This window comes from Dermacentor andersoni, chromosome 8 (assembly GCF_023375885.2).
Source record: "Dermacentor andersoni chromosome 8, qqDerAnde1_hic_scaffold, whole genome shotgun sequence".
Taxonomy (NCBI): Eukaryota; Metazoa; Arthropoda; class Arachnida; order Ixodida; family Ixodidae; genus Dermacentor; species Dermacentor andersoni.
The window spans coordinates 53,216,574-53,241,971 of NC_092821.1; the positions used below are offsets into that span (position 1 = coordinate 53,216,574).

Here is a 25,398-nt window from a genome sequence, read left to right on the forward strand (position 1 = left end):
TTACTTTTGTACCGTCAGTGCAAAGAGGTGACCTCGCATTCTGAGGTTTGTGTTGCTACAGACGATTGAGGATGATGTGCTTGTTCAAGAGAAGGATTATTTTGCATTCCACTATTAATACCAAATGCTCATCATTTCTACTGTTTTGGTAATTGTATGTTCACTTGTATTGCATGTGTTACTGGTACATAGGCTGTGGTAAAAGGCACAAACTTTAATGAGAGGGCCAACATGGTCACAATGGGTAACACAAGCAAATACTATGGTGTAGAAATGTTTGTGCTCGAAGTGAGTCAATTAAACAGAAAGCATCTCAAATAGCTGATAGTTACGTAATTATTTATCTGCACTGTTACACATCTAGTTCTGTATCTATGTGATAAGCATTAAGGATAGCATTAAGTTTTGAAAATAGCTTGAAAACTTTGCTACTTCATTTGTCTAAAGTGGCAGCACATACAAGGGCTGCACTCTAGCTCCTCTCAGTTGAATAATTTTTATAATGCGAAGCTTTCTTTTTGTGTGTGTATGTGAAAGTATGTGTGCATTTCGCAAACCAGGTCAATAGAGAATCGCATGTTCCCTTATGACGCTGTCTGGACAATTGTGCACGCCAAGGTGAAAAGTAACATGGCATGAAAAGGAACAGCAATGACGAAAATAATGTTCGAAACATCTTGCATACAACATGATATGCTTCTGGTTGGCCCTGTGCTGAAAGCTTGAACATTAGGTAGAGTGTAAATTGTTTCAAGTGTAAAGTGTGTTAGTCAAATGAGTAAGGTACTTGCTGTCATCACAGTAACTCGTATAGCAGGTGCCTGCCTTCTTTATTGTTTTTGACAATCTCTTGCATCAGGCATATTTTTAGGGTAGCTATGTAGGTGCTTTCCAGTTATGCTGTACATGAAATAGCTGATGTTCGTATACCTGACATGCGTGTAGAAAATTTACACGTGTGCATAGTCATGTGTTGAACTCGCTGAATTCAAAATTCTGAAACGATTCTCTACCTTTACATTTTTGCATCATTGTGAAGATGCAGTAGATGTGCTGAAACTCAATTTCCAATGGAGAAAATTTATTGGTGCCTGAAGGAAATAGATATTCAGCAAATCAGAACAGTGCATTGTTAGACATCTTTTGAGATAGCCCTCAAGAAGTACTGAACTAACAAAAGGCTTATCATTAGCACTAGCAACTGTGTGTTCTCATTTGGCATCTTGTAATTGCAATTTGTTTTTCATTGTGCAGGACCAAAGCAGTCATCCTGCCCAACAGCAACTGAGGATGACAAGTTGCAACAAGGACACCTCTACCGTGGTGATAGCGGTGACTATGAAACTGGAAAACTGTCCGATCTGAAAACGTACATTAGGGTCCACACAAAGGAACAGCGATTTCATTGCCAATCGTGTGATCGGAGATTCTCAAAGAGATCCTTTCTAATTAGTCATTTGCGCGTTCACTCAGGCGAGAAGCCATTTCAATGCGCTTCATGCTCACTGAGCTTCTCGCAAAAGGCCACTCTTAACAGACACCTGCGTGTTCACACAGGCGAGCAGCCTTTTCAGTGTCATTTGTGCCCTCAGAGCTTCTCACAGAGATCCAACCTGAATGCTCATTTACGTATCCACACAGGTGAGAAGCCATTTCATTGCCCTTCTTGCTCACTGAGCTTCTCGCAAAAGGCCACTCTCAACAAACACCTACACGTCCACACTGGCAAGCGACCGTTTCAGTGTCATTTGTGCCTTCGGAGCTTCTCACGGAGATCCAGCCTGAGTGTTCATTTACGCATCCACGCGGGCGAGCGACCGTACTGCTGCACCATCTGCTCCAAGTCCTTTGTGGTGGCCAGTCATTTGAAGAGACATATGAAAACAACGCACCAGGACAACTCTGAGTAAGTCGGCAGCTATTTAGGTGCGCAGTATGTATTAGGCCGAATCTAATACATGAATTTACGTATCCGCGCAGTAGGCTGCAGGCGTTGTGGTTCATCGAGAAGTATGGATATGTTCTAATATGTTAAGCTGCCAGCTTACTTCACAAAGTGTTTCAGCATAATCTTCCTTTCATTGAACTTGAAACCAACGATGCGCATGTTTGCAGATGATTGCATTACATATAGGGAGATTAGGAACCATAATGATCAAGTAACACTAAATCACGAGCTTGCGCAAGTAGCAAATTGGTGTCGGGCATTACTGGACAGTACATTGGACAGTACTGTTTTTATGAGAGTAAGCCGAAAAAGAACCCCACTAGAATTCACCTACACGATCGAACAGCAAAAATGAAAGATAGTCGATGATTATAAATATTTGGACATTGTCCTTTCATCTGATATGAAATGGGACAAGCATGTGTCACACATATCTTCAAAGGCATTTACAACACTTTGTTCACTTAAACGCATCCGTATACTATGAGCGTCTTATTGAATTCGACAGACTCTTCAGCTTCACTTTAAAGTTTTTATATCAGACCAGGCCAAATTTTTCTTCAGCTGTGAAGGTTTCTTTGAGCTTTGTCCTGCAGTCAAGTGCATGAAAAACTTTCCTTGTCATTTTTTTATTAAGTGTTAAAACGACCCTCATACACTTATACAACATAGAAATTTTTGCCGATCTGTGGAGGCTCCTGTGAACATGTGAATCAAATATTAGTGCACTACACGTGGCAGGGAATTCACAGTCTCTTGCCAAAATCTGAAAAATCATTTGCTCTTGCCTCCGCAATGCTGTCGTGCAGTGTCATCGCAAGCAGTTGTACCCACCAACATCTATCAGCTGCTTTTGTGATCATGAGAGTATTCTTAGTAATAGTACTTTAATTGCCAATATTGAGGTAAACAAATGAAATATAGATCTGTGATGTCAAAAAAGACAGAAAAATGATTTCATCTTTCCACTGCTGGTCTAGACACAACAGCTGCATGTGGACTCTTAGATAGCAACTGCATGATTTTTTATGTCTGCGGTGGATGGCTTGGGGTACTGCAACGAGTGCTCTTGCCAGCAAGACGCTCCACTTTTGGGCATGGCACTAGTGGAGACGAAACAAGAGAAAAAGCCACGGTGCAATAACTACGTCCAACTACACTTCAACTACACTAAACTTCAAGGATACGGGGAAAAAAATGTGGCAGGAGGTTCATAAGCCCACGTAATTTAACAATGAGCTCATTCTGTGTTGACTTATAAAGGTCTTTCTGGGCTCCTTTAATACTCTTAGGTATAGGAAGGACTTGTGTGCTCAGGTACAACCACTTATGGGTGCCTTGTTGTTTTGGAGCTAAACAGCATGTCCAAGTTATCAAGAAGATATATGGATGCACTTATAGAAGAACCTGTTTAGATCACTTTGTCATTTTCTAATCTAGAGAAGACACCTTGCAGTACTCATTTATTACTTCAGCTTGACTATGTACTTGTTTTTTTTTCTCTTTCTTGAAACATAAGGTAGTCTACATAAGATTTCACTGTGCTATGGGATTCACCTTAGTGAAGATGGATTTATAGAAAAGCATGCTTAATTATGGTCCTCTGTATCAAAGCAGGTAGCATCTCGTTCATAGCGATGATTTTTCCATACAATTCATTCGTATATATATCTAAGTAGATTAAGATGCTGTCAAGCTGAAAAACTGTCCATTGATTCATACTGCCATTGTATCTTGTCCCATCTTGTTTTTATGGTGTGGATTGTGTGAGCAGATTGGGCCAGCATGTGAACCTTTATTGAGTCATACTGTGCAAAGTTTCACATGCTGCCTTATGTACAGCCTTTGGTTAAGTTTTTTTAAGTTCAGTTTCAGTTTATTATTCTTTAAATACAATGAATGGGTAAAAGACACTGTACAGACGAGGGTCCTAAAGTCAGAGTGCAGCGGGACCCTAGGTTAATAATAACATTGGAGAGATGTATTAAAGAAGAGCAAGCTAACTAAAAGAAACAAACACAGTCATGAAATACAATATAGAAAAATTAAATTAAGGAAAACAAATTGTCTGTATACAAGCCTACAGTGCATAAAAAAACTCAATATGTACATACAAATGGCAAATGCAGTGTAATGAATGACTTAAACTTAGTTATACATATAAAAAAGCTTAAGGACATGACTAAATGTATGAAAGGATGAAGATTTAATGCTGATGGGTAAACCATTTCACAGTTTTATATGGGTACGACCTTTGCTATCTCCCAGTGTGAGGGCAGCACACCAGTCTAAAGATTGCCTGAAGATGCCTGAATGGTGGCAGCTGCCATGCGGAGATAATGGTGTGAGCGGAGAAGCGGAGGGCACTGCGCGTGTGTAATGGTGACTAGACGAGCGGGCATGGTCCTTGCCTGGGCTACACAAATAAAGTGGCTGCTAATTTCCAAGAATTGCAAATTTTATTGAAATCAAGAGCAACAACTGCATGGCACACCGCACAGTCAAATTTTAATTTTGCCAGCCAAGAGGGGAAAGGAAACAGTTATCATCATTGCCTATTTCTCTGCCTTGTTGTCCTACTAAACGTCGCATGCGACAGCCGCTTTAGATCAGGGAGTAGCTTTGCACCAATCCTCACTCTCTTGCATGCATAATCAAGCGAACAGCAAATAAAAATAGGAGTTGGATATCTCGGAGCACAGATACGCTAGTAGAACGCATCCACGTTTACACTGACAGTTCTGTCTCCTCTGAAAGTTCAGCTGGAGCTGTGGTAATTCCCGCAAAATCTTTCACCATCATATTCAAGACATCTCGCATGACATCATCGACGGCTGCAGAACTTGCAACTATCTGTGCTGCTCTAGATTTATTGGTCACAAAGCATTACAGTCATGGTCTGCTTCTTGTCAATCATACTACTGTCAAGAACAGATGCAGCCACATGTCTTTGCTCCCTCACACGCGAGCTTACGCAGGCTCTGTGGAACACCAGTGAATGCACAAACGCACATTTCCACAGGATCCACATTTGGATCCACGTTTGCAGCTCCATCTTCCACTAGGGTTACCATGAGCGGAAGCAACACTTTTGTGCCGCCTGTGGCTCGGCGTGGCATTCACAAACGCTTATTCCTTCCGCATTGGAATGGCCGACAGCCCTACTTGCAACACCTGCGGCTGCAAGGAGATGATCGAGGACCTCCTTTGTGGCTGTCCCCGTTACAGTGTGTCAAGAAAGGTGCTTGTGACTGTGCTCGAAAAAGTTTTTTCTTCTTTCTCCTTTAATTCAGAACATACATTTATCAATAGACACCGGAATTCACGTAGATGCCGTATTCCTAGATTTTTCAAAAGCATTTGAACATTTCCCTCATCGTCGACTTATTCACAAGCTTACACAGCTGAACATCGACTCTACTGTTCACACATGGATAAAAGACTTTCTAACAGGATGCAATTTACATTGGTTAGCAATCACATCTCATCTCTAGTCCCCATAACATCTGGTGTACCACAGGCAAGTGTGCTTGGGCCTCTACTTTTCCTAAATTGTTGCGTGTGCAAAGACGCAGACAGAAGAGACTATTTACAGGCTATTTACACTGGAGCCAGGCCGACACTCGCTCGCACCAAGCGCACCAACCAACTTCATCGTCGTTCTAGCGGCGGCTCGTCTCTTGAGCATTGCTTGATGATATCGTAATGATATTAATGATCTACCTGACGGCATCAAATCTAATATCAGACTATTTGCTGTTGAATGCATCTATATCGTAATATTCATAATATTCACTCTAACTGTGATCGTGAGATTCTTCAATCTTACCTAAACGCTATTAATGCATGATGTTCAACCTGGCTAATGCCTCTAAATCTTGCTAAAACTAAATTCATGTCTTTTACTAATCAGGCACCCTGAACTTCAACATCTTACATCTTAAATGACAGCCTTGTTAAACAAGCTTCCAGCCACAAATATCTTGGCATACACTTAACCCCTAACTTGACGTGAAATAACCACATTAACCATATTCTTGCATCTGCAAACTGTTCACTTGGTTTCCTTAAACATAATCTCAAACATGCTCTTGTACACTTACACAAATTGGCATACGCTACTCTGATACGCCCTAAAATAGAGTACGCTTCAGCCATATGGAATCCCCATTAGACATACCTAATAACTGACTTGGAAGCCATGCAGAACCGTGCTGTATGCTTCATCTTGTCAGATTATTCACGACAAACCAGTGTAACAGCATTAAAAAATCATGCCGAGCTTGAAGCCTCATCCCTTCGTCGTAATATATCTTGTTTAACACTATTCCATAAGCTTTACTATCACGCATCTCTTCATAACGAGTTCATGCGTGGACCCGCAACCATGTTTCCGCATCGTGATCATTCTTGCAAAGTCAAATGCATCATGTGATGTTCCCTCACATTTGGTCAGTCATTTATACCTTGCACTGCGATACAATGGAATAATCTGCCATTGCACATTGTCACGGAAACAAATTCCTCAAAATTTACATACACTCTGGGCAGTAAGATGCATACCTAATATATAACTTTTCAGTCTCCGATTTGTAAACTGGACCTTCTTTTTTTTTAATCGCCCATAACCAAAGCCTCTGTGACGTTGCCTTTGTTTGTGCAAATCATGTAAAGTTGCTGTAATGATAACTAATTTTATTTGGTTTCTTCTGTGTGTTTTGTTTTGTGTGTGTAGGTTTTGTGTATACACGTAGTGAACGTTGTTTCCAGTGACACTTTTTTGCCCTTTATCAAGCTGTATGTTCACGTTCCTATATTTCATTGTATCTTCACATTTCTAATGTATATTTTGCAGAACTCTTGCTTTTTATATGCGATCTCTGTTGTGATTATAATTTTGGTGCAATTACAATGCATGACCGGGGAAAGCTGCTCCTGCGTAATACATGGAATGAAAAACAGCGTCATGGAGGTTTTTCTCTGGCCGTTGCATATATACAGAATGTAAACAAGGTTCTTGAATGACAAAGTTTCATTGAAATATTTGTCCTCAACTCGTTCATTTCATGGCCTTTACATTTTTCATATCAGCAGCATGCATTGCATTGCTGGTATCGAACTAATCTAGTTTTATCTAGCACTAGGATCTGTGTGTTCTGATTTTGGCTTTCCTTATTGCACTTTGGTTTTCATTATGCAGGATCAAACCATCCATCCTCTCCAACAACTACCCAAGTCGCAACAGTGACTTCTCATCCCCTGTGGCTTCTGGGACATTGAAACTGGAAGACTGTTCTGTCTGAAAACACGCATGAGGGTCCAAACAGGTGAGGAGTCCTTTCAGTGCCCCTCATGGCCTCAGACTTTTGTGAGAAGCAGCTACTTGTGAGAAGCAGCTACCTCAAGAGACACTTGCACATTTACACAGGCGAGCCACGATATCACTGCAACATCTGCTCCAAGTCCTTTGTACAGACCAATAACTTGGTAGACACATATGAAAACACAGCACTGTGATGCTGCGGAATAGGCTGCGGTTACATTGGTGTACTTTTTTGATAAATGTAGTCTGAATGTGGAATCTACCTTGTACAGTGCACGTCGCCCTTGTATAGACCATGTGAATGGCAGCCACCTGGGCGCTTCGGGGCCAACCAGGACGTTTGACGGTAGTTGCAGTTCCCTGGATTAGATGCGTCTGTGAATGTATGGCCACACTTACAGACAAGCCTTGCTCTTTCACCGCCCGTGGAAGCCCGTTAGCTGAGTGTCAGTGAGAAGGTGCTTGTCTTGAAACTAACCTCGGTCTCTGTTCATGCTGGTTTGCTCTACGCCAAAGCGAAACTGCCACGGATGCAAGTAGCAGTGGCAAGATGAAGGCACTGCATAAGCTTCCACTCCTATGGGTGGTGAAAGAGCAAGGTTTCCTTTGTGACCAAACCAAACGTGCCGAGACGCATCTAATCTCAGGTCCAGCAATTACCGTTGGGCGTCTCTGGTTTCCTCCGGAGCGCCATAGCAGCCACTATTCGCTCGCTCTACACAAGGGTGACATGCATTTGGTCATGTGTTGTATGCTGTGTGGTGTTCTTTTGAATTGGGAAGGGGGCACAAGTTGTGCTATGTTTGAGCATATGCTGAACTGCCAAGTAACATTTATTTGAGTGTGGCCTAACTAGTTGCTAGGAAATTTGTTGTACTGACACTGCTCGCATTACACTAACCATATTTATGCACTTTGACTGCTTGGGAAAGTTCAACAAAGTTAAAAGTAGTCATCCATCACGTATACCTTGAGAAGAGTCGTATTTGCAATAAAAATAGGCATGATAAATTCTTAATGTGTGGCCAATGAAACTTCTTGGTCTCCTCCAAGTTTACTCCTCCCTAAACAACCGTTCTTGTGAGTTACAAGCACTTCACCAGGTTTGGGCATTGCTAACAGACTGGCATGGTGCATGGGTCACATGATGAGTTATTCAGCAAATCTTGAGAGAACCCCACTCCTTGCTGGAAAACCAAGGTTGCACGCATAAACGCCTTTAAGTGGGGTGCACTGTCCACAACATCAATTAAATCTTGTGAGTGGTAAAGCGTCGAACGTAGAATGTGCTAAACCAACACGGGGAGTGCTCCTGCTGCGAAAGTAGAATAAAAATAATAAAGTAGGCTAGCCTATCGAGATGCATGGGATGCAATTCTGTGTCTTCAGTATCGAAGTATGCAAGGAAGGAATGTCACTTACGGACACTAGTCAATGCAAACTGGGCATCTGCGTTGGCAGTGAAGCTTGCTTCCTTGCAGCACAGTAGCTTTACATTTTGATTCCTTCTCTCTCCCCTAATAATGTGCCAATTTGAAAAATTCTTGCAGCATAATGTATTCCTTTTGACACTTTAGGTCTTTGGGTGTATAACCAAAGTTTCCAATTGAGCCTGATAAGGGACCCTTTAAAAGATGTTTGTGTGCATATTAGGAAAGCTAACTGGATCTCATTAGTTAATACTATCAGTATGAGGAAAGACCTGTGTGCTGAGGTACAACCGGAATGCGGCTGCCTTGTTTTTCAGGTAAACAGTATTTCCAAGTTCTCGGGACTTAGTATGACTGCACTCATAGAAGAACCTATTTTATCATCTCATTCACATTGTGGAAAAAAAAAAAAATGCTACAGACAGGACGGAGGGAAATGACAACACAGGGCAGTACTTGCAACTGAATTTCTTTTTTGAAAAAACAGCATGGCTTTCATAAAAGATGGCACGTATGACCCAACAACCAATAGTAACCAGGATGAAGTAAAAGACCAAAAAATTTGAAGATAGAAACTTCTCGGAAGGTTAAGAACGACTGGAAGTGATAAAGCTGGAAGGGAGCAACACAAAATGAAATGAAAACACATAAACGTGAGCAACAAAAAATAAATAACACATGAAAAAGATAACCCAAGATTAGAAGCCTGAAAAGCGACAAAATCACTCATTCATAGAAACAATGGCATAATAAGCTTACATCGAAGAATGCAACAAAGGACTCGCATGGTAAGGAACCCCAGTTCTTTTTGCAAGACAGAAACATAAGGGGAGCTAACAAATTCATCCAGTTGCAAACGCAAGATAGCCACTGCCTCTACAATCTCTTTCAAGCTGACCCTTCCTTCCTATAATCTGTGTATCGCTGAACTGAGGAACACACAACTACGACAGTGAACTGGTCTTTTACTTCATGCTGGTTACTGTTGGTTGCTGGGTTACACTGCAATTTTCTATATTAGCCATGCTGTTTTTCAATAAAAATTCAGTTGCAAGTACCGCCCTGTGTTGCAGTCTGCCTCCATCATGTGCCTGTAGCATTTTTTTTTACAATGTCTCACCAACTGGCCTAAGGCTTTACCTTGCTAAACTCATTCACATGTTTTTCAGTGCGGCAACCACTCCTTTGCTGCACACAATACATTTTAAATGAAAGTTTGAAGTAATCGGCAATCTTGTCAAAAGTTTACATCATTTTGTCAGTAGCAAATCTTATAAATAAAGGAGACCTTGAAACGCTCATTCATCGCTTCTGCATGGCTATGGATTGGTCTTTTTTTCCATCTTGAAACAGAAAGTAGTCTGTGTCAGCCTGCACCATGCCATCAGATGCAACCTAGTGAAGCCAGACTGACAGGAAAACATCAATTGAAATTGTGGTCCTCTGGTTTCATAGTGTATGGCAACATTGTGCTGCGGCAGGACGAATAGAAGTACCGGTTATGATGTCCGTCAAAACGATGATTGTTGGCCATCGTCTTGTTGAAAAGGAGGCACATTCGTCATTTCTGTGCGAGGTCACGCTGTAGCCAATGACGTCACAAACACAGGGTGGCCAGCAAAACATAGTACATTCTTTGGCATCAGTCGGGAACATGCAAGAGATCTTTAAAACTCGTTTTCAGGAAAACTAAATGACTTGCAGTCATATTGCTTGGCACAAATAGTCAAAGTGCAAATGGGATCATATATTGAAAATTTTTTTTAGGTCTGTGGACATTGAAAAATCACCCGAGGTTCTCTTTAAAGATCCCCAGGTGGGATCAGCAGTCCCCTACTATGGCATGCCTCGTAATTGGATCGTGGTTTTGGCACATGATACCACAGAAATCAATTTTTTATTTGCATTTTTATTACCTGATTAATCTACTTGTACTCCTTCGTGGAGAATTCTTTCTTATGGCTCTTTTTGAACCGTGTCATTGTCTTCTTGCACATAAGCATTCCTTTACAGTATTTGAGTGATCTGTATTCCTTACGAATTGACTGTCTGTTTTCGAGCACTATATAAATCTTTGGGCTTAGTGATTGTAATTATTGTTGATATGTTTCCTTGTTGCATATGCTTACATAGAAATAACCTTCTTTGCAATTGTTTGTTAAAAAGCCAATCCTTCTCTCCCCTGATACACTATTTTTCGTATTTCATTGTGTTGAGTGTACTAGAGGAGCTGAGTGACAGCACTTGAAATTCTTTTTATATTTGCCATTGAATGTATTTTTCATGAGGCATTCAACAGCAATTAAAATTTTGAGCAGAGTGTTGTGTTCTGTGTTCTTAGTTCATTCCTCCATTAGTCCAAGTAGGGCAGCAGAACTGCTGCTTTCACCGGTGGGCCATGTTTCTAGAGTTGTATTTGTTTAAAGGCGTATTTTGACTCCCCTGCAATGGTAAGTACACTTTGTACAATGCCATTGTACAAGTGGTTAAAGTGTGGGGTCAGTCGCATTTTCTATCTCTCTAAAAAATTCTGAATCGCCATTGTGCCAGCCTCTGACGAGAGATTTCTTAAACTCTAGAATCACTCATCATTTCATAGCATGTGTTCTTTTGTTCTTATCTCCAAGAATTAGCTGTGCTTTGCCTTGCTATGTTTATAACTATGCAGTGATGCACCTGTTTTGGTAATATAAACATGGGAGTATAAGATCACTTTAAGCACAGTGGTCCATTAAGATCTTTTATGAAGTACTAGATGGTTACTGTACACAATTTATTTTATTCTGAGCAATGCCTGTTGTTTTCTATTTTGTGTGGTTAAAAACAATGGTTTACTATGGTGCATTATTCCTTGTGTTCTCATCTATGGAGATGACCATAGACTGCATTGATGGACTATGTTGCTTGTTCTTTGTTGAGGTTGCTCTTGCATTGCTAGACCACATACCTGGTTTACCATTTTGAACAGTGTGCACCAATTACTTTCTTCAGTGATTATTCATCTGGTAATTTTTATTGGTATTGATGTCTAATGCTAAGAAAAACAGAGTGACACATAAAAACTCGAGCGATGAAATATATGTAAATGCTGAAGCAGCAGCTGATTACACTACGCATATATAGTTATTCTGCATTGCTTTTTGTCGTGGGTATTATGTATGTAGTAAATGTCTCAGAGGATGCATTACCAACATAAGACCACAAAACACCTTTAATAGTGAAGTATGTATAACAAAAGGCATCTGGTCTCACTTGAGGACTTCATTGCTCAAGCGTGCTTCTTTTTATCTCGGGAACCATGTGGTAAGGCATTCATAAAGAAAAGGGGGAGGGGGCTGTATTACATATGCACCGTCAGTGCAAAGGGGGTGACCTCATGTTCCTAGGTTTGTGTTGCTACAGACTATCTGATTGAGGATGGTGTGCTTGTCCAAGAAAAGGATTATTTTGGCATTCCGCTATTAACAGCGCATGCTCATCATTTCAAATGTTTCGGTGATTGCATCTTCACTTGTATTGCATGTGTTACTGGTACATAGGCTGTGGTAAAAGGCACGAACTTTAATGAGAGGGCCAACGTGGTCACAATGGGTAACACAAGCAAATACTATGGTGAAGAAATGTTTGTGCTCGAAGTGAGTCAACTAAACAGAAAGCATCTCAAAATAGCTGATAGTTACGTAATTATTTATCTGCACTGTTGCACACCTAGTACTGTATCTATGTGATAAGCATTAAGGATAGCATTAAGTTTTGAAGATAGCTTGAAAACTTTTCTATTTTATTTGACGGAAGCGGCAGCACATAGAAGGGCTGCACTCTAGCATGTCTCAGTTCAATATTTTTTATAGTGCAAAACTTTCTTTTTTGTGTGTGTGTGTGAAAGTACCTATGTTTGAATTTCACAAACGTGGTCAATAAAGAACTACATATTCCCTTCTGGCGCTTTGTGGACAATGTTGAACACCAAGAGATTTCATGAAATGTGAAATCAGTAAAGAAAATAATATTTACTACACATTGCACACACCGTGATGCACTTCTAAGTGGCCCTGCACTGAAAATTTGAATTTAGGTAGAATGTACAAGCAAGTCCACTGCTAGTGAGAACACGGGAGTTTTGTGGCATTGCTCCATGGAGAGCACCACCACCGGCATCTCGTGAATTCTTGTGGCGCAGTCGCAGTGAAAGTGATTGGCGAAAAGCCCTGCAAGTCATGTGCTATGGTGAGTCCTCTGCCAAAACTTCACGAGGCGCCGCTGGTTGCATTCAGTGGAACAATGGCATGAGCTCCTGTTTTCCCGCTAGTAGTGGCCATGCCTGTACATTGTTTCAAGTGTAAAGAAAGGGGTTTAGTAATATGAGTGAGGTAGATGGCTGGGTCTCGCTTTCACTGAAATTATGTCATGTAGTGGGTGCCTGCTTTTTTTAAAGATTGTTTTGGACAATCTTTTACATCAGGCATATTTTTTTAAGTAGCTAGGAAGGCGCTTTACAATTATGCTATTATGAATTGCTAATGGCCTCATACCTGATATGCCCGTAGTAATTTCTCACATGTATTCCACATTCCATAAACTTGATAAAACTGGCTGAATTGAAAGTTATCAATGCATTCCCTAGGTTTACATTTTTTAATGATTGGGAAGATGCAGTAAATGTGCTAAAACTCAATTTTCAGTGGAGAGAATTTATTGGTGCTTGAAATTAATATAAATATTGAGCGAATCAGAACATTGCTTTGTGTGATATGTTTTGAGCTTGCTCTCCAGAACTACTGAACTAACAAAGGGCTCATCATTAGCACTATCATCCGTGCATTCTGATTTTGGCATTCCTTAAGGTTAATTTGGTTTTCATTGTGCAGGATCAAAGCATCCATCGTGCCCAACAACTACCGAGGAGGACAAGTCGCAACAAGGACACCTCCACCGTTGTGATTGCTGTGACTTTGGAACTGGAAAACTATCCGATCTGAAAGCACACATCAGGGTTCACAGAAAGGAGCGGCCATGTGAATGCCATTTGTGCCCTCAGAGCTTCTCGCGCAGATCCTTACTGATTAGGCATTTGCGCGTTCACTCAGGCGTGAAGCCATTTCAGTGCCCTTCTTGCTCGCTGAGTTTCTCGCAGAAGGCCAATCTTAACGCACACCTGCGTGTCCACACTGGGGAGCGGCCGTTTCAGTGTCATTTGTGCCTTCAGAGCTTCCGACGTAGATGGACCCTGAATGCTCATTTACACATCCACTCAGGCAAGCGACCGTATGGCTGCACCATCTGCTCGAAGACCTTTGTGGTGGCTAATCACTTGAAAACACATATGAAAACAAAGCACCATGACCGCACTGAGTAAGTCACCAGCCTTGTAGTGGTTCATTATGCATTAAACACAGTCTGAAATTATTAATCTACATACCTGCGCAGTATGCTGCATGGAATTTAGGTGCTAAATGTTGATATGTTTCTATATGTTAAGCTGGCAACTTCACAAGGTATTTCGGCATAATCTAACAATTTGCAACAAGAGTGGGCTGATATTCCTTTTCTTACACTAACCATATTCCTGCGGTATGTCTTCGTATGCAGGCATCACAAATTTAGAGGCAGTCATCGCTGAACTTTGCCCTCAAGACACTGCTGTTTGCAGTGATGTAGCCAGAATATATTCTGAATGTTAGGGCAGCCATCAAGACTTGGCCTCTTCGAAATATACTGCTGCCTAAGTGATCATTCTTGTAGGTTGAATGGCTCGTCGCCAGGTTTGGGTGCTGCCAACAAACAGGCTTGGTGCACTGGTCCCGCAATGACAAATATTCAGCAAATTATGAAACTATTCTGTGGGACGAAAACCCGAAATATAAAATGAAAGCCTGTGTGCCCTTACTATGAAAGGGGGGAATGAAGGTCAGACACATAAACACCTCGCCTTGTTACAGTCAACGTCCAATATTTATTAACTTCCTAGGCACCATAAGAACATCCAAAAAACTGGGCATTCTGGACCCATGACTTTTACTGCTCTTATTTGCTGTCTGGGTGCTTGTACTGCGACAGGAAATTGCATGTGTGCGTATGTATCATTAAGGAACGCATACATCTGCCTTGTGACAGTGACCACTTTCTACTCTTGCTGTGCTTCACCGCAATACATTGCATATGTTTGATTGCATATCATTGGTGTATGCTGCGGTGAAGGGGACTTTCGGGAATGAGCCTTTTGCCGTGCTTTCCACGCTACGAAGCTACCAGCAAGGATGGTGAAATGGAAGTTAGTGCCATTGCTGACATCGATGGATCCTTTCAATAAAAATATGGCGAACACAGAAAAAAAAGGGAAGCTGGGCGCTGGTGATGTACATGTGATATGGTTTCTCATCTCTGGTACCGAAGAAGGCAGGAAATGTGACTTGCAGATACTAGTAAAGGTAAAGTGGTGTCTGTGTTAGCACTAAAGCTCTCCTCCTGGCAACATGGTAACCTCACATTTAAGTTCCTTACGTTTCCTCTAATCAACCACTTTCAACATGATTGCAGTGAGATGCTGCCCAAATAGCTTGACAAGTTCCACTGCTTAAGCAAAATTTCCGATAGGGTCGAATGGGAGAGAGAGGTATTTATTATGATAGAAAAGCTGAGAGGTCGGACTGAGTCAATTTTCTGACCTGTACTTGGCGTTAGGGGAAGGGGAAAGGGTGTAGAAAGAATAGAGAAGACATTGATTATGACGATGAAGATGGTGGTGAGAAGCTTGCATTTAGAGGCTCTTCAGTCTTTTGTCCAGTCTGCTCTCATACAAAAATTTGAGGGCCTTCAAACTATCAGGCTGATGACGAGGATCAGGCGAAGGTCCCAAGAGAACCTTTTCAGTTTATTGTCCAACGGCAAATTCTGATGTCTTTCAGTGATTTTCTCTGTACATCAAATCGTGGGTAGATGCACAAGAGGTGTTCCATCATCTTGGGAATATCGCATTCCTCTCAATTCGCACTGTCCACCTGGCCAATGAGATGTAGGTAGCGCTGCGGGAAGGCTACACCTAACAGTAATCTGTGCAGCAAGCTTGCACCTTTTCATGTTCGGTGGCATCTGTATTTTCATCTCTGGGTCGAGCTAGTGAAGGCAGCGATGACAGTGACCTGGCGAGGCCCAATATACTGCAGTATTATCGCGTAGAAGCCTGTACACTAGGGCATTAGTGTGAAAATGAGTTGAACACTGGCGCAGCATTAATGTGGGCCATCTTTGCCTCCGTGTCGGCGAGTTCATTTCCATGTAAGCCACAGTGTACTGGAATCCACTGAAACCTTATGCAGTGGCTAGCTCTTACGGCGACATTGTGTGATTCGATCACCTCTTAAGCAAGGACATAGTAAGGTCCTCGTCTAAGGGCAGAATTGATCACCTGAAGTGCCGGCTTGGAATCGCAAAATTTAGTTCGTCTGATGCGGCTCCATCGAAATGTAACGAATTGCCTCCTGAATGGCAACAATCTCTACGGCTGTTGAGCTAGTTTGGTGGCCGAGATGGAAGTGCTTACTGACCTTCATATTCGGTATTACGAATGTTGCTGTTGAAGTGGTTGTTGACACTGACCCGTCAGTAAATATACGTATGAAAGTGGCATATTCTTCGGAGATATGGGTTAAAGTAAGTTGTTTAAGTCCACATGAAGGTATACATAATTTTTTCCTGACTCCGGGAATGGAGATTCACCAGAGGTCTTGAAGTCCACGCTGGCACAGCCGCTGCTTTTGTGTAGTAAAGCCTAAGGGAAGGATCCTATCATGACGCGAAAGAGATTCTGAGAAAATGCTGTCTAGACATAAAATGCAAATGGTCGATAGAGGGTGACATTCACGGCGGGTCAATAGTCAGACATACCCTTAAAGGTTCGCATGAGAGATAAGCATCTATAGGAGGTAAAGATGCTTCTGCAATCATGCCCTTTGTTGAAGTGCAGCGTGGCAGGCCAAGACAGGTTCTCAGTGCCTGAGCTTGTAAGCTCTCCAGTGTATGTAGGCAGGAGGGACAATTGTTTGTAATAATCGGTAAGCTGTATCGTAGGTAGCCTACTAAAAGGGATTCATATAGGTGGAGCAATGATCTCTCCGATGGGCCCCACATGCCTGCTATATATTTAAGCATGTGTATGAAGCTGCTTAATTTGGACTTGAGCATCGACACTTGCTTAGACCAGGACAAGGTTCAGTCAATTATCACTCCTAGAAATCTGTGGTGCGTTACATATGGCATGGCTGTGCCGTTAATCATAATCTGGTAGCGGTGCATCGCCTTGCGGGTAAATGCAAGGGCCGCACACTTCGCAGGTGCCAACTGTAGACCTCGCTGCTGCAAATACTTCGAGGTGACTGACATTGCCCGTTGCAGTCTTGCACAAACTTGTGGCCGTGAAACCCCAGAAGCCCATATGCAGATATCGTCAGCGTTATAGGCTCATGGTTGCAGTCTCTGGAACTATATCGGAGAGTCCAGTAACGGTTAATTGAACAGCGTAGGGCTGAGTACGCCTTCTTGAGGGACGCCACAGCTGATTTGATGATGACTGGTCTCCCCGTCTGTGTCGTCATAAATGTGGTCCAGCCTGCAAGGTAGTTCGTTAACCAGTGATACATCCTACCTCCAATTCAGAACTCCTCAAGTGTGTCAATAATCGCGTCATGCAACACATTGTATATGCACCTTTGACGTCCAAAAATAGCACTACTGGCAAGCGTTGACGCTTCTTATCCTGCTCAACGGTTGACACCAAGTCAATCGTGCTGTCAGTGGAGGATATTTCTTTGCAAAAAACCCGTAATCATGTCTGGGTAAAGGTTGTACTTTTCGAGAAACTACTCTAGCCTCGTTAGCACCATTCTCTCCATGATCTTGCCCACGCAGCTTGCCAGGGCAATAGGCTTGCAGGAAGACATCACAAGAGGTGTCTTGCCAAGCTTCAGAAGCGCTACAATATGACTAGTTTTCGATTTCTCCGGCACAGTGCCAGAGTTCCACGATGCACTGAAGAGGAAGAGGAGAACAGTAAGTGCATCTTCCCCTAGAGAATGCAGCGTATGCGATTCTATCTGGTCGAGCCTCTGATCTTCGAGATGAAGCCAGTGCAGTGTCTATTTCTTGCATTGTGAACATGATGTCAAGACGGTCGTATGTGAATGGTGGGGCTTGTCGTGTCGGTCAGTTGTTGAATGTGGACCAGAAGCTACAGCCACAATCATTTTGCAGTAGTCCTCTGCAACCTCCACTCGCTTCTACATTGTACCACTGCCAGAGCCCGGAACAGGTACTTATACTGAGGGGGAAATTGTAAGCTGTGCATTACCTGCCATATTTTACAGAGTGGTTTACGAGGATCAAGGGAAGTACAAAACCCTCTCCAGCGCCTAGCGTCCAGCTTGTCAAGGTGCCGACGGATATGTCGTTGAGCTCGGCAACGGATAGTACGGTCTGAAGTAGACTTCTTTCTTCGGTATTTCCTCTCGGCGCGGCAACGCACAGCTCGTGTTTTTCATATTCAATGTCAAGGGAGCTTCTAGGTACCAAATATGTATGAATTTTTTCGTGTCATGAAGAGCTGTGATAATAATACGTTCTAAACCAGGCGGCAAAGATTGGTCTGAGGAAGCGTTGTCCACCAATGTCTGATAATCTCGCCAATTAGTACAAAGAATACAAGGTGGAAGTGCTTGAAGGAACCATTGCAGTTGTACATATGTAGGTATGTGGTCGGTGCCATGTGTCTCCAGATCTGTGCACCAATATGTCCAATGGGAGGTATTTTAAGAGGTGCATACGTATACCGGCCAAGCTAACTGCATATAGTTTTTGTCTGGCCGGGACAAATTTTTCTTCAACTGGAAAGCTTTCTCTGAGAAACCCGTATATGTGTTTCCTTTGAGCTTTGTGCTGCAGTCAAATGGACAACAATTTTTCACTTTCATATTTTTTATGAAGTGTTAGAGCGACCCTCAAGCGCTTTCTGAACAGAGAAAGCTTTACCAATCTGTAGAGGGTCCTGTGAACATCTGAACTAAGACTTGTGTATTAGTGCCCTACATGTAGCAGGGAATCTACAATCTCATGTCAAAATTGGTGAGAAATGGTTTGCTCTCGCCTCTGGAATGTCTTCATGCAGCGTCATTGCAAGCATCTGTATGCACCAACACAAGAGCATTCTCCGTACTAATACTCTCATCGCTAATATTGAGCTAAACAAATTAAACACGCTAATATGTATGTCTGTGATTTTAAAAAAAGAGAAAAATGATTGCATCTTTGCACTACTGGTCTACACACAACAGTAGCGTAGCTCTGTCTTGCTGTGTGGGGCCTCTCAGATTGCAATCGTGTGGTTTTAGTGTTTTCTATCGTGGATGCCTCGGGTTGTTGTGACGAACCCTCTCACTACCGAGACGCTTAGCTTTTGGGCAAGCCACTAGTGGAAATGAAAAGAGAGAGAAAGCCACTCATTGCTGCAATAACTGTGTGTTACTCCGCTTATGCTTGCAGCCTGCCTGAGAAATTTGACGTCAGTTCAAGTATTTCTTTTATGGGGTTATACGCTTTGCCGTCGGTCATTTTTGTCACCATTATTTGTTCACGCTTCTGACTACAGCGCCGGATTTTCGCCTAATGGGGTATATAACACTTTCGCATTAAAATGCTGCGTAGAGTTTGTATCTGGGGCAGGCAGCCTTCCTTTCCACGTCTAAGCTGGCCTCGGCCGCCATCAAATTCGGCTATACATAGCATGAAGGTTTGGTCTATGTACTTGAAGGATTCTGGAGGAATAAAAGGGACAGGAGATTCTTGAGGCAACGTAACTTAAAAGTGAGCTCATTCTATGTTTACTTAGAAAAGTCTTTCAGGGCTCCTTTAATATATTCAGGTATAGGAAGGACTTGCATGCTGAGGTACAACCACTATATGGCTGCCTTGTTTTGGAGCTAAACAGCATCGTCAAGTTGTCAAGAACATATAGATGCACTTATAAAGGAAACTGTTTAGACCATTTTATGATTTTATAATTTCTTAAGACGACACCTTGCAATACTCGTTTATCACTTTAGCTTGACTGTGTACTTGACTTTTTTTTCTTCTTCCTTTCTTGAAACACGAGGTAGTCTGCATAAGATTTCACTCTGTTATGGGATTCAGCTTAGTGAAGATAGATTGATATAAAAACATGATTTCAATTTTTGTTCCTCTGCACCAATACCATGTAGCGTCTTGTTCACAACGATAATATTTCTACACAATCCATTTGTATATATCCAAATGGATTGATATGCTGTCCAGCTGAAAAACGATCCGTTGATTCATACTATCACTGTATATTGTCCTGTCTTGTATTTATGCAGTGCATCGTGTCAAGACATTGTGCTGGCATGTGGACATTTACTGAGTCGTATTGTGCAAAATTTCATACGCTGTCTTATGTACAGCCTTTAGTAAAAGAAATGATGCCTGCAGGAGCATAAATGCTGCTTTCTCATTGAGTAGTGTGCAGTGCTGCACGACTGCTAGGAGCAAGTATTTGCTGACGTTTTGATGACTGCAGCAGGAGGTGAAAATACATTTCATATTCAGCTCCCACCAGTAACATAGTGACTGTATTTCTTTTGAAGGAGGCTGTGCATTTACTATGTTAGGCTTGGTGTGAGAGGTTCATTCTTGGCAACGCTTTTGTTCTCTACTTTCTCTGCCTACATGTGCATATATCACTAGGAAATAATGAATTCTATATTTGCATACCCACTATATAGGATTTGTAGATGTTGTGATAAATTTTGTTAATGGCTGTATCGAGAATTTTCCCTCATGGGTGTGAACGATACCTTCAATTTATTTTAGAATCCAGCTCGTAGGCACCCTTTCCTGTGGGCGAGCATGGGCGTTGACTCTTGTAACTGAGCGAAAGAGTACAGTGAAGGATGTTGGTGAATGCGGAGCACTCTAGGAGAATAAAGACGGTGATAGCGAAGAGAGCATGCAGAGGAAAGTGGAGGAGGAGAACGCAGCGGAACCATGAGGCAGGAAGCGGAGGAGGAGGGTATAGCAAAAGTGTGAGATGGAAGGTGTAGTGCCACGCAATATGGGCTTTGTGGTGACAATGGCTATGAGATGGCACCAGAGTAGCGTGATTGTCTATGTGGACACAAAGCGCTGCGTGAGTGGAGGTCTGTCTGCCGCGGCTGCTGTGAATTGCACCTGAGCGTCACCCGCATGCTGCATTTGGTGATCTCTTATTAGCAAGGCAGTCGCGCCACACTTTGCTCCATTTGCAATGTGGCACACGAGGCAGCTTGTTCTCTATATATCACGAAATATATCGCGAAATGAAAACATGTATAGAGCTGTGCTCAAATTTCGCATTAATGAGTATCCTGATCCTTGGTTAATTTATTTTTGTTGCCTTTTGCATGTAGTAGTCTTTAACAGAATTTTTTCCCCTACAAGCTCCCTGTTGTTTCAGCAGACATTAGATGTGTTGCAACGCCACAGACACAAGCACCTGGAGGTTAGACCCACCCGCACTTAACCGTGCATGGCTTATCCGTGTCTGGGAAAAACAGGATCCTGGGGGTGAACCAACGCTGGGTGTTTAGACTCTTATGGCCCCTCGCAGGAGACAACACATCTCTTTGACCTTTGCTTTACATAGACGGTACCCTGGATTGAACTACCTAGCAGAAATCGGTAGTAGCCTTTTTCTGTCCTTCTCTTCAATCTCTGCCTTTCTCTCTCACTTTGCATCTTACCTGGCCTCTCTTCCATTACTTTTACTTCACATCTTGTGGCACCAAGGGTTAACCCTGTGTGGAACAGCCAGTCTTAGCTGTACGTATTTCGTTATAGCAGAAACGTATGGTGGACGTCCGCAGGAGCTGTTTCTTACAAGTCTTGCGACATCCCCTTGTTGAGCTCCATGGTGGGTGGCTGGCGTTACTGCTGAAATTTGTGGTTGTGCTTATAGACAGTTATTTGCCTAAACTCGCTGATCTCCCTCACAACCGAAGGCACACCGAAGAAATCTTCCAATTTTTTGGTTACCAAAAGCAAAGCTTTCTCTGATATATCTTATTAATTCTGATAAGCCTGAAGATACAGTAATAACGGTCTCACCTTTCCCAGTTTCCAAAGGTTCAAAACATCTCATTAACCACGCAGAACCAGCGGCAATATCAAGGTGGCTGAAAAAGAGTAAAGAGAAAAGTTGTGGGAAGTAACAATGCATTGCAACAAGATGTCAAAGTAAGTTAATAAATGTTTTGTGTGCAGGCATTTGCCGTCATCATTTTTAGCGTACGCTAAACAATCTTTCAGCAAGTTGCAGAAAAAACTCGTCACTGTGTGACCATGCGCACCTACCCTAGTGCATCACACTCCATAATCTATTTTTCTAAATGTCAAGATAAAAATATGTGCAGTACCTAGCACCACATCTTTATTCAATGGCTATGTTGTAGGTGCCATGTGAAGCTCGTGCTGTTCACTTGTGACGGCTCTGAAACATTTGGGGAGCAATCTTCTCATCTCCAGAGTGACAAATTTATAACGGCAGACAATACCACGAAATCACCTTTGACTGACTTGCTGTGTAACACATTAAAAGGGTCATGAACCATCCCTTGCACTTAGTGAAAAAAAAAAAGCATTCCGACGGTTTCTGGTGACAGCTGCTATCGATTTAACCGAAATCTTGGAGTAGTGCCACGGCAGGGTAGCCGGAGGCAGTGGAGCTAGCGCTGGTGTGGCCATCTCCTGGTTTGCCCATTTGTGGTCCGGCTCCCTGGTGCTTCTCCTTCACGTCCCCAGAGCACGGGTGGAAATGTGTCCACACTGGTGCCATTCTACATCACTAATGCCAGCTCGGCAGCTTCTGCCTCCTTTTTCCTATTGTTTCCTTCTCCCTAACTCCTCACATGCCTTCTTTCTTTACAGATACTTTTCTTTTTCTCTTCTTTCTTCTTATATTATGTGTTACCAGATTCCTCCTTTTTGTCAACTGTCATTGCAGTCCTTCCACTAGACTCGTGTGGTTCTACCATTACATGACATACATATAATTATTTTACGCTGTGGGATTTCATTCATCTTTCTGTAATCTTTGTGTGTAGTAAGGCCATTACTACGTTACGATGTTACTTTTTTTTTCATAAAGGGTTGCATGTACTGCTTTTTTATAATTAAGCTAGCTGTTGCACTATAATGCATCAGATTTCCTTTAGTCACTTTTAAAGGTTAGCATTTTTTTATATATTGTGCACCCTTCACCTAAATATTTTTATCCGAATATTTGTAGTTTCTTTTTCGTATTTTTTTACCTATGCCCAGATACGAGGAGCGGTCAAGAAGTTCCCAGAATTGCTTTGCCGACTCTGAAAGAGCTACAACGTGCACACACTTGGGTAGGAGGCTGGGTATGTTTGCGAGCGGGCAGAGTAGGCCTGGACAGGTTTCAGTGCACAGTGGTGTCACTGTACCATGTGACGTGCATGTGAGTGGTGGGCAGTCTGCACAATGTTGCAGTTCGCGTAGCATGCGAACATCAAGTTCATGTTCAAATTGAGTAAATCAGCTTTCAAGATGCTATCGGCCCTGCAGCAAGTGTACGGTGATAATGCACTAAAGAAATTCGCAGTTTACAACTGGTTTGCACAGTTTAAGAAAGGGCAGGAGATGGAGGACGACGAGCACAGTGGGATACTACTGACATCCAGAAACGATGAAATGGCTGCCAGAGTGGAACAACTGATTCGTCATGAACGAAAAATAACTATTGAGGAGTTAAACCAAGAAGTGGGTTTCTCACAAGGATCAATTCATGCCATTTTGCGCAATGATGTGAGGATGAGATGCGGCTGTGCGAAGTTTGTTCCGAGGCAGCTGAACATGGATCCAATGTAATGTTGCATGAAAATCGCTGGCGAGCTGTTTAAAACGAGTACTCAGGACCCAACGTCGCTCCAACAGATCGTTACTGATGAATTCTGATGATGAGTCTTGGATGTTCACCTACGACCCGGCAATGAAACAGCAGCCAGAAAAGTGGCACACACCAGCATCTCCCAGACCAAAAAAAATTCTGATGTCTGATGCTCATTGCATTCTTTGACATCGAAGGTTTGGTGCGCCATGAATTTGTATCGCCTGGACAGTCTGTTGCTGGCTATTTCTATGTGCAAGTTTTGGAGAGGGTGTGGTGTCTGCATCATAATAACGAGTCAAGGCACACATTGCTTGCTGTGCAGCAATTCTTCGCTGGGAATAACATTCCAGTCGTCTCTTAACCACCATACTCTGTATCTCGCTCTAAGGGACTTTTGCCCGTTCCATACTCTGAATATGGGCCTCAAGGGGACACGTTTTGCAACTGCGGTGGACATCAAAGGGAAGGTGATGGCTAAGCTCCAACAGATTCCAAAAGAAGCCTTCTAGCACTGCTTCCAACAATGGCAGGAGTGATGGAGTGAGTGTGTGTGCTCGCAAGGATTCTGCTTCGAAGGTGATTATGTAAGCATTGCCACAGGTCATAACAATAGTATGCTGAACTACTATTCAGGGAACTTTTTAAGTGCCCCTCATAATTTGTGATGTATAGTAAAAGAGCTCAAAGGATGAAAGAGAACGATGCTTTAGCAGCATCTGACCTCAGTACACGGACATATTGACATGTACATACAGTACATGGACATACTGACTGTTGAGCATTGCTATGTTTTCTGTAATGTCGAGCACGATTTGGTATCATGAACTTTACTATTTCATTGCAGGCAGTGAGTTCGTAACAGGTTCAGTTAAGGGGTATAGCTAAAATCGGTAGTGCTGTTTTTATATACTGTAGACCTGTCGTAATCTAAGTTGCTGGTGTAGTGAGCATTGTACCTTACGAAGTTGCAAAACCTGCAGTTTAGCAATATGCTATCTGACTAATAGACCAAAACAGGACATTTGGTGGTAACCAGTTGTCTTTTTTTTATAGGCAGTTTTGAGTACAACCCACATCCTATTAGCCACCAACTTTACTGACAGCAGTGGCAAGTTAAGGAGTGGCAGAGGCACAGCCCTGCGCCCATGCGCAAACATGTTCATTGTGTCATGCATATGTACGGGCACCCTATGCTTGTGACTGGCTGTGGCTTGGAAATGAGAGCATAAGGATATAAATGGTACATAATTAACTTCAAAGAAAGTCTTCGCTAAAGGGCCTTTCGCCAAGTTGAGCCGTTTTAAACTAACGAGCGTAGCGGATACATCACGCACTGACAATCCTGTCTGCAAAGTATTATGGTGCCGTGTGCAGCCAAAACAGCTGAAATGTAAAACCAAATGCCACGCACCCTCCCTCTTGAGGAAGCTCTGCTCCCAGCTAGAGAGTCAAGGTCACATGCACAAATGCCTCTTTGCAGTGCAGTCTATGTCACTCACTGTGACACATGGCTTCGATTAATGATCAAATGCAGAAAGTGCAATGCTGCCACTGTAAACATGCTGAGCAGCTAAAAGAGAAGAAAAAGAAAATGCATAACTCGATGCCACGGTACATCTCTTGGCTCCAGTATGAGCGAAGGCAGGGAAAGAACACCACTTGGGAAAGCTGCGCAAGGCAGTGGGAGAGAGCGTCTACGTTGGTGCTGTCGCTCGCCTCTTGGTGGCTTTGTAACAGCGCAGTT

At 42.5% G+C, this 25,398-nt stretch overlaps 1 protein-coding gene across 1 annotated transcript in view; it reads left to right on the top strand.

Annotated features, from left to right (window-relative positions):
• Positions 1-7,175: 7,175 nt before the first annotated feature.
• Positions 7,176-25,398, top strand: part of LOC126526263 (uncharacterized) — a 32,040-nt gene continuing 13,817 nt past the window's right edge. Inside the window, exons 1-4 of the mRNA XM_050174173.3 lie at positions 7,176-7,275; positions 13,570-14,053; positions 16,665-16,738; positions 17,606-17,746. Coding sequence (XP_050030130.3) covers positions 7,260-7,275; positions 13,570-14,053; positions 16,665-16,738; positions 17,606-17,746 — 715 coding nt within the window. The 5' untranslated portion in view covers positions 7,176-7,259. The remainder of the gene's footprint in view (positions 7,276-13,569; positions 14,054-16,664; positions 16,739-17,605; positions 17,747-25,398) is intronic.